The sequence below is a fragment of the Enhydra lutris genome, unplaced genomic scaffold (genome assembly GCF_002288905.1).
Source record: "Enhydra lutris kenyoni isolate GAN:26980312 unplaced genomic scaffold, ASM228890v2 scaffoldscaffold48, whole genome shotgun sequence".
NCBI lineage: Eukaryota > Metazoa > Chordata > Mammalia > Carnivora > Mustelidae > Enhydra > Enhydra lutris.
In genome coordinates, this window is record NW_019154132.1 from 8,039,085 (window position 1) to 8,049,774 (window position 10,690).

The 10,690-nt window shown below is 37.2% G+C and overlaps 1 protein-coding gene across 1 annotated transcript in view; it reads right to left on the reverse strand.

Moving 5' to 3' along the window:
* The window catches only part of LOC111156702 (biogenesis of lysosomal organelles complex 1 subunit 5), a 43,111-nt gene that overhangs the window by 9,891 nt on the left and 22,530 nt on the right, over window positions 1-10,690 (reverse strand). Inside the window, exon 4 of the mRNA XM_022517738.1 lies at window positions 6,248-6,306. Within this exon, the coding sequence (XP_022373446.1) occupies window positions 6,248-6,306 (59 nt within the window). The remainder of the gene's footprint in view (window positions 1-6,247; window positions 6,307-10,690) is intronic.

Genomic DNA, 10,690 nt, shown 5'->3' on the forward strand with positions numbered 1-10,690 from the left:
CCTAGAGATAGGACTCATGACTCCTCTATGAGTGTACCTTTTATATGCAAGCCAACCAACTGAGAGTCCATACCCCAACCACCTTTACTGGGATCTCAGCCCCTGGGCCACTATCTACCTGCTCTAATCACACAAGGCCAGACAGCCCTTATCCCCTAGAGCCTGCTGAAATTGTTCAAATTAGCCAATCCTAAGTCTGCTAACACTGTCTCACATGTTCTTTCCTGCTGAAACCACAATAATATGAATGATAATAACCTGTCTCCCCGCCCCCCACCCCACCTCCTGACTAACCTTGGTACATCCTCATATGGTCCTGTGTGGTACAGCATGCAACCTTCGCTTGGGAACTATGATAATAAACAGTCTTTCCATGGCAGTCATCCCTTTATCAGTTGGTCTTACCATATCTGAATAATAATAAAACCTTCATTTTACAAAATACATTTGTTGATTTCAGAACTTACGACAAAGCTACTGTGGTCAAAACAGTGTCGTACTAGTATAATGAAAAACACACAGACCACTAGAACAGAAGTGTTAAGAAATAAACCCTTAGATAGATGGTCAAGTGATTTTTGATAAGAATGTCAAAAATCATTCAATAGGGAAAAGGCAATCCTTTCAACAAGTGGTGCTGGAAAACTGGGTATCTACATGCAACTAAAAATGAAAATGGACCTTTACCTTGCATCATATACAAAAATTAACTCAAAATAGGTCAAAGATCTAACGGTCAAGATCTAAAACTATAAAATTCTTAGAAGACAACAGGGGGAAAGCTTCATGACATTAGATTTAGCAATGATTTCTTGGCTATCACACCAAAAGCAGAGGCAACGAAAGTAAAAATAAATTGAACTTCATCAAAATTAAAAGCTTGTGTGCATCAAAGGACACTATCAACAGAGTGAAAGCCAACCCACAGAATAGAAGAAAGTATTTACACATCTCATGTACGATAAGGGGTTAATATCCAACATAAATTAACCAACTCCTACAACTCAATAACAACAAAAACAAAACCAAATAACCTGATTAAAAGATGGGCAAATGGCTTCAAGGAACATTTCTACAAAAAAGACATACAAATAGCCAATAAACAAAGGAAAAGATACTCATTAAAGTAATGATAATGATAATCATTAAAGAAATGCAAATCAAAACCACGATAAGATACTATCTCACACCCATTAGGACTGCTGCTACCAAAGAAACAGAAAATAACAAGTGTTGACAAGGATGCAGAGAAAATGGAACACTTGTGCACTGTGGATGGGAATACAGAGAGGTGTGACTACAGAAAACAGGATGGTCGTTCCTCAGAAAATTAAAAATTGAATTACCAATTCATCCAGTAGTTCCACTCTTGAGTGTATACCTAAAAGAACTGAAGGCAGGGGTTTGAACAAATAGGTGTACACTCAAGTTAATAGCAGTGTTATTCACAATAGTGGTAATGTGGGAGCAACAAAAGTATCCAAAGGCAAATGAATGGATACACAAAATATGGAATATACATATAATGGAGTCCTAGTCATTCTTAAAAAGGAATGAAATTCTGATACTGGCTATGACATAGGTGAACAAAGAAATAAGCCAGTGACAAAAGGATAAATGCTGTACTATTCCACTTAGCACAGGTACCTAGACTAGTCCAATTATAGGGACAGGCAGTGGAGTGCTGGTTGCCAGGAATAAAGGAAGTGGGAAAGGGCAGTTAGTGTTTAACAGGTAGAGTCTCAGTTGGGGTAGATGAAAGTTCTGGAAATGGATAGTAGTGATGGTTGTAGAGCAACGTGAATGTACTTAATGTCACAGAACTACACACTTAAAAACAGTTAAAATGGTAAATTTTATGTTATACGTATTTTACCACAACAAAAAAATTCTCATATCAGGTGTCAGAGGGTTCTTTCTAAATGGAATCAGTTGCATTCTTAAATGAGTGGATAAATGTGTTTTTAAAATAAAATTAGAAAATGCCAACTTTAAAAGAGAAGGAAGGGAAGTTTATAAATGAGCTACAACTGTGTACAGAGTATTTCGCTGTAATGATTTTTATTTTTCTCTGCAAGGAAGAAATAGTAATAGAACATTGACTTACATATATCTCATGAGAGATAAATTTAAAAAGAAGCCAACCTATGTCTAAGAACAGGTCTATAAGTGAAATGTAGGATACATAATAAAAACAAAATTTTGTATATATTATAGTCTAAGTCAGTGATTCTTAACTGGGGGGTGGGGTGGATTTAAACCATCATTTAATTTTCTCTTGTCCCTTAAATTTTTGGTTATCACAGCACAGGTTAGGGGGAAGGAAGTGCTATTGGCATGTGGTGGGTAAAAGCCATAGATGCTTCTAAACATCCTACCAACCTGCCACAACAAAGAATTATCTATTCTAAAGGTCACAGTGCAGAGGTTGAGACATCCTGGCCTACAGGGAAACTCTGAATAAGCCAACTAAGGCCTAAAAGGCCCTTTCAAACATCTGTCAGTATACACTGTCACTAATTTAACCTAGGCCTTATACCAAAAAATGAAAAAGAATCTACTGCACTAAGAAGTGTCAGAATGTGACAGCCATCAGAGAGGATTTTAAACAGACTACTGCATACTGATCTATTCCTTTGTACTGTCAAACTCCGTGACGAACAACGTATGTGCTATTTCGTTGCTCTCATGAAAAAATCGTGCAGGGGTGTAACTAAAATCAAGTGAGTATCTGTAGACAAGATGAATCAGAGGATTCTTATTTATTATTATCTCTAGTATGGTCGAATATGGCTTCAAAAGTCGACACGTGTGCATGAACCTAAGTTTAAACTGCTGATGGGTATTCACAGCGTGTTTCCCTTGATGGTATACTTTTAAGTCCGTGAATTTTCTAAACTAGCTGTATTTTCATTTCACTACTTCTAATGCTAGCTTCCAAAATGCAACTTTGTACTAGAGGGTAGTTTTCAAGACATATGTTAAACAACTGGGGAATGTGCATTTATTGTTCTTCTGAATGTACTTTTAGGTATCAATTGTGGGAAGTGTAATTTGGATGAATGACGTTTATCATAATTTACTTCCCACAGAATTCCACATATTGTCTTGACATAAAAGAATTAAAGATTAATGGCAATAGTCTATTTTATTCCATTACTACTCCCATCTTTCTTTGTTCTGAGAGCCATTCAAATATACAAAATGTAGCCAACAGTATAACCAAGGGCAACAATTAACACGAGGCTGTACGACCCAGCTAGAGGTCAGATTTGCTTTGTACACATTTGCTAGATGAAAATTTAAACTTGTCTGTATCTTTTATATATATGTAATCTGAAACCTCTGCCATGTCAGTTTCTGCAGAAATCAGATACAGCAGTATAGAAAAAGGGTCCTTAAAGATACATATTTCAAATGTTCTGCTAACTAGACAAGCACTAAAAAAGAAACAGAGACTAAAGGTTTATTGATCTGCAGAATATGAAGAATTATTACTTTTCTCTGAGCGTTGTCTGAGAAATGCATCTTTGTGTAACATTCAGCTGGTCAATTTTATTAAATTACCTTGAGAAAAGAAAATAATTGGAGTGGATTCTTACACATGTAGCTTCGTAAATGCCATGAGCATGGCACAGTTAGTGAAACACATTTCAGTACATTCTAAAATACTAATTTTTAATGTACATTCCACATTAAAAAATAGTTCAGTAACATTCTCCGACATAATACCTATAAGAAATATATGTAAGACTAACATAATCTAAGGCCTTTATTATTTCTTAAAGCCATTTTTATTCAAACCAAGGTACAGTATCTTAGTATCTTTTAATTTAAGAAATCGTGAATGCGTGGAATTCTCAAATGCTTCACCAACTGAAGAGACCACAGCAGGGCTCCTACCCACAGAGTGACTGCCTGCACCTTAAACAATAATTGAGCTGGCCGGGGGAAAATGGTGCCTTCCACTTGATGCAGTACAATTTGCAAAGCTGTTTCATGCAGATTACATACTACAATTTACCTGGTAAGGAGAAAAATCAATCTGTCAGGTAAGTGTAACTGGTATATATTTTGCAACTGAGGAGCTTGAAGCTCAAGGATTTGTGTAAGGGGATGAGGCGAGCCAACAAAGGGAACACTGGAAGTAGAGGACTCCAGGTATTTTCTCACCTAAGCTGGTCATTTTTCTACTTATACACTGTTAATACACCAAATGTGAAAAAATACCATGTGACAAGAGAAATTATTCCAATTAAATTTAATTTTAGGTTAGTTCTGCTTAAGAGTGGCAAGAATTGACATTTTATCACAATCATAACTGTTCTGACAATGTCTTAGGGAAGAAAGATCAATAATGTCTGAGCGCATATTTACGTGAATCTGCTTAAATCATATAATAACATGCTACACAGAACACTCTTTTTTTAAAATTTTTATTTTGAATAAATAAATAAATAAAAAGAATTGCTTATTTAAGCAACAGCCAGTATAGCCAGTGTGCTATCAAATAGCTTTTCTGCTTCTCAAAACCACAAATGCTGCTGGTGCCCTCCACCACAAATTGTTTAATATAGCATTCAAGATTCTCCACAATCATCTCCGGAAATAACCATTTAGATACTCTACATAGTGGCTGTGCGAGACTATGGACTTCTCACGTCTTTTGTCTTTGCTTACACTGTATCCCCTCATCCTACAATAGCTTTCTTCCCATCCTCCATCAACTGAATTCCTACTCACTGATTAAGGTTGGGCTCGAATGCCACCATGTTCCTACTACATTACTCCTTCTGCCAAGATCCTACAAAATTCTTTGTAACTTGAACACAGCTCTTACTTTATCCTACATCATACTAGTGTTAGTGGTTTGAGACTCCTCTTCTGGATTGTTAGTTCCTGAGTGTATGAACTGCCTTAAACTTTACAAACTAAAATCTTTCATCCCCAGTGGCACCCCACAGAGTAGAGAAACAAAAAATATCTGCTGTCCAGCCTGGGATGGTCCACATGAGCTCCTGTGCCTGCCTTTACAGTGCTCTCTGGACACTGTATGCACTACACCCTGACAGGTTTCCCAGTGGCTTTGCCTTGCCATTCTGTCAACATGCTCAGGGGCCCTGCTTTCTGACCCAGCCTGCCAGGCCCCTACTCCTCCTGGGCAGTCTTCACCTGCCTGAATGTCAAGTCCTTTCAGTAAGGTCTAACTCACCAAATTTTTGAATTTTTAAACTCTGTATTGATATTTAGAGTTAAACAGAGGCTGTGGAAACTTAAACTCTGGCAAGGTTTTTTCACTCGATTTTTATACAGTGCATATCTGAACACAACCCATTCCATAGAAATGGAGATAGTAACACTTGTTGATACATAAAATGCATTATATTCAGAATGATTTAGTATTTTCAACATTTCTTAAAAAGCCTATCTTTGTTAGTTTACAACAATGATTAAGTTATAAAAATACATAAATTGTAAGTGAAAACAGCAAAAAAACCCCCATAGGAACTTAAATTCTTGTGCTGTTTTTCCACATCTGAATGTACTTAAGATAGACTTTCAATAAGCAAAGCACTACTCAGCAAGTGATTCACATACTCATAGGACTATTCATTAAATAACTGACCCACAGGCATGAATCCTTCCTTTTCTAGAAGAAATATACATAACCTGCTCATCAATGTTTCATGCTTAAAAAAAAGATTTATATTTCTAATCTGGTGGGTATTTTTTGTCCTGTGTAAAAGTCTTATTCTCTGTTCTCAATCAGACAAATATTACTTTCAGGGAAAAGATGGTAATGTTGAGAAAGAAAAAAAAAAGAGGTCTACAATTTGAACTAGAAGAATATGGATGGTGCAATCATGTGTTCACACCTCCTCAACGTATCTTCAATGAATTAGTCATTTTTAAATCTTTTTAAATCACTGCATAAAGAAAACAAATTTGAAGGTTGTTTTTTTAAATCAAAAGCAACTGCTGGGGCACCTGGGTGGCTCAGTGGGTTAAAGCCCCTGCCTTTGGCTCAGGTCATGATCTCAGGGTCCTGGGATCGAGCCCCACATTGGACTCTGCTCAGCGGGGTGCCTGCTTCCCCGCCCCCCCCCCCCCGCCTGCCTCTCTGCCTACGTGTGATCTCTGTCCATCAAATAAATAAAATCTTAAAAAAAAAAAAAAAAAAAAGCAACTGATAACAATATGATGACAGTAAGTTATAGACCCCATTAGCCAAACGATCTACTTTTACCTTCCTTCGTTCCTGTTCCCTCTGTTGGAGTCTACAGACTGAGTCAGAAGCCGCTTGCACTGAAATAAAACAGACAATGGGTTTCAGTCAGCAGTCCTTATTCAAGACTTACCTGAAAAAAACAAAACAAAACACACCAAAATTTGGATTGTTTCAGATCTCATGAAGCTATACAAAAGAACTGATCCTATTTTGATCATGGTGAGGTGGCTAGAAGGGAAAAAAGAAGTTTTGCTAGTACATTAGGGATGCCGTCATTAGAACCACCATCATTCTTGAACCTTGAGGTACAAGCCAAGGGCATTTTAAGTACTAATTCCAATGACAAGTTGTCAACAATGACTACAGAATTCTCTAAAAAGATATAAAATGCCTGATAAATTTATCATTAGTCTGTCTCTACAGTGTCTCTTTGGTTTGTTCACCCTCCTTCCCCCTTTTCTCATACACGTGAACTTCTCTCTTGCAGGCAGTACCTGATACTTATAATGTTTCCACAACTTTCTGTTCTTGCTTCTCCTCTCTTATCTGTTAATTCATCCTCACTGCCACCACCACATTCAAATTTCTGTTTTCACTGAGTGATTTCCCTTTCCAATGGACAACTATTAGTAGTAATTATTAGACTTATTTATTAAGTATTACTATGTGCCCAGACCTATGCTAAGTACTTCCCATGTACTATTCCTTTTAACCCACTGAGCCACCCAGGCGCCCGTACTATTCCTTTTAAACCCACTTTCCTATCAGGAGAGGATCACTGTCCCATTTTACAGATTTCTGGCATCTGTTAAAAAAAACTGAGGTACAAAGAGGGGGTAATACGACTCGTAAGTACAGAAAGCAGGATTAAAATCAGACCCCTGCCTCTAAGGACTTGGCTCATACCCTCAACACTCTGCTCCTCTCATGATCTCATCAAGGAAACTGGTCTTCATCCAACAGTTTTTCAGACCTCTTCATTTACTCGATCCACTGTATTTCTGTACACAAACGTTTTCACTTATTTCACTGTTTCGCATGCAGGTTAATAGCAAGCCATAGTCAAAACTGGAGTTGAGCACTTAGTCACATAACTTGGCATGCCTGCTTGCTCATTGATTTACTTGTCTAACACTGAATGAGCACTTACTACGTGCCAGGTGCTGTGATTGCTGCTGTTCCTAATGCCTTAGCACCTTAGTTCCTCATCTGTAAATTAAACCTAACGACTAATAAGAGGACTTTGGAATTGACATTAAATGAGATAATACAGTAGCTACTAGACTCACAAATAATAACCGCATATTAATGTGCAGTTCTTCGCACAGTGTAAGTAGTTAAGGAGTGTTGTTACCACTATTTGTCTTCTTACTGTACTATCTCTACTGAAAATACTTTCCTCATTCCTTTCTTCTAATGAAAATGTTTTACTTGTCTTCAAAGAACAGTTCAAAGTTGACAGTTTTCATAATAAGGACCTTCCAGATTAATCCTTTCCCTATAAGGATTTTCTCTTATTTGAAATCCCTTTACCAGGTAGGTATGTATCTCACCACTTTATTTTGCAATTGCTTAAACAGAGTTTTGCCTAGTATTTCACAATTCTGCCTTCCTATCCTACTCAAACCTAGCCCCAAATAGCTCACAAGTTCCATAACAGGGAGGGACTGTGATTTCCCTTTCAGAAAAATGTTAGGTCCCTCCCTGTGAGAATATGGTAAAAGAGGAGGACTCTGCTTTTCAAAAGTAATGTTTTTATCAGTAACCATTTATTTTAGTTATATCAAAGACAATATTTTAGGACTGAAAATTATGTTCCCAATCATTGTTTGTTCTAAAAGAAAAGATGAAAACAAAACAAAATGGGAGCTGATTAGATCTGCCTTCTTTCTATGGCATATTAATATTACATCATTTTTCCCAAGCAGTGGCTCTATCATTTCCTGATTGGATTTTTTTCCCCCTGACTCCAAACATAACTTTTTAAAAAAATCCGTTTTGCGGTCTTTGGTTGCTTCTTCATTTTCCAATCATTCTGGGTTTAATGTAAAAGAAGAGTTAAAAGACCATAACACTATTCTGTCATTTGTTATGGTCTTTAAAATTTTAATTAGAAATTAATCAGATTTCTAATCAGACAAGTAAATCATCAGACAGAGGCAAACTTTTGTTCCTTATAGGGAATGTCTTTGGTCTCAGACAGAATGATCATTTTTAGAAATTTCAGTCCCTTCGAAGTAACTGATTTTTTAATTCTTTAGCCACACAATAATAAAGGCTTACTTTCTAATTTCATGAAATATGCTTTTCTAAAATACAAGAAACATCATGGGACTATACCAAACATTCCTTCTTCATGATTAGAGATCCCAAGGGGAAAAGGCCCATTATGCAAACCTTCCCATCACCTCCATATCACTTACTGGTTATACCTAATTCAGTAGGAAGCTGTTTCCCCTGTTGTCTCACTGTTTTAGGAGACCGCACCGATTTTAAAGCATCGAGAATGTGGCAGATTATTTTCTTTCAACCAAAAGATTTTTTGAAATTAGCACCACATACAGTAATTGTGCCACAGACAACAGTTAACAACATCCCAACTGATCTCACACAAGAGAAGCAAATACATTCTATCAAGGTGTGTGTATGTAAACTTCAAATACATACATAAGCAAATAATTTTGGTTTGGTAGCAGAAGATGTTGGCTGAATTCTCATTCATTCATTTCAATGAACACAATTACTTCATGACTACAATGTGTCACTGTTTTAAGTGTCAGGGTACTGCAGAGAACAGTCTCTGAGCTCATGGAACTTATGTGTTAGTTGGGGAGACAGACAACATATAGATACATACTGAGCACATTAGGACTTGGCTCATACGTTAGGTCGTGGTGGATATTCCGGAGAAAAACAAAGCCCAGTAAAGACGCCAGAGAATGCCAGAGTGATGGGCGTTATTACAAAGGAGCTAGGAGGGTCTCACTGTGGACACTTGAGTGGAGATCTACAGGAAACGACAATGTACAAAAACCTGACAAGAGTATTCCAGAGGGAACACTGAAGTGGGAGCACATCTGCACATACTAGGAGAAGAATAAGGAGGCCAGAGTAGCTAGAATGAAGTGTGGGAAAAGAAAACGGAAGAAAATAAAAGTCAGAGTGGGTCCACTCATGTAGAAACGTCCAGGCCACTCTAAGGATTTTTGCTTTTCTCTAAGCAAGGTGAGGAGATCCTGATATAGTAATGACAGGAGCCAAGTCACATTTTAAAAAGATCACTCACGCTCCTATGTGGAGAACAGATAACAGGGAAGAAAGACATGAGTTATGCGACTACTAGAACAATCTAGGTGAGAGGTCGTCATTGTGGCTTAGACCAGGGTGGTGGCAGTTAGGGACATGATGAGGGCGGTCAGGTTCTGGTCACGGTCTCAAAGTGAAGCCAAGAAAATATGTTAATAAAATACATGTGAGGGAATGAATGGGAAGGAGAATGGAAAAGGGAGAAGAGGAAGGAGATGGGGAGCAGAGGCAGTCAGTGAAGAAGAAAATACTGGTGAAAATTCTAACTGGTAAAGTGCTATAAATAATTGGTTAGTATTTTAAACTGCTGAATTCCTAAAGATTTCTAGGTAGAGACAGACTGAAGCAAAACGAGGCAAACTTAGTCCCCCACCTAACTCACAAGATAAATAAAACGTTAAGAAAAACAAAAGGTAAAAAATTCCATCATTTACCGAACAAGGGTGAATTATAGTTGTATATTGTAAACTCTGAAATATGGCAGCCAAGAACTGAGACTCCTAATCTCACTTTAATTACTTCATCCCCCAAAAGTTAGAAAAAGAAAATGAGTTGACAAAATTCTTAGAACTCTAATATGCTTACATTTGTACAGAAACAGACTTGGAGGGGAGAGAAACCACATAACATGTGAGAGACAGATAAGACAGATGAAGCACCTATTCGGAAAAGAAAACCTAAAACAACTTTCCACAGGTACTTTGTTATACAAAATAACAATATGAACTCATTAAAAGAGAGCAAACACACTGCATGAAATGAAAAATGAAATCACAGTGCTAAGGAAACAAAGCGAGAACTATCACAATATCATTACAGATCTAATCAATAGATCAGAAGGAACTGAACAGTCTACGACTAAATAAACAATCGGTAGCGCTGGAAGTGTAGGACAGAAATCAAATACTGCAAACCTTGATAAAGTTAAAATTTTCCAGTGATGGGCTGGGGAAGAGAGGCAGGAGGGGAAAGCGGCCTCCAACTCTCAAGGCATAAATTAATGCAGAAATAATAACAACGTGACTTTAACTGCTGAGTGTTTTTTAATAATTTTTGTTTTTCTAATTTTTTCTTTGCTCTTTAGTAACTACTATCTTTTATAGTAAAGAAATACTTAAAATAACCTAAAGGCTGCATCTTGATGACTTGATGGGC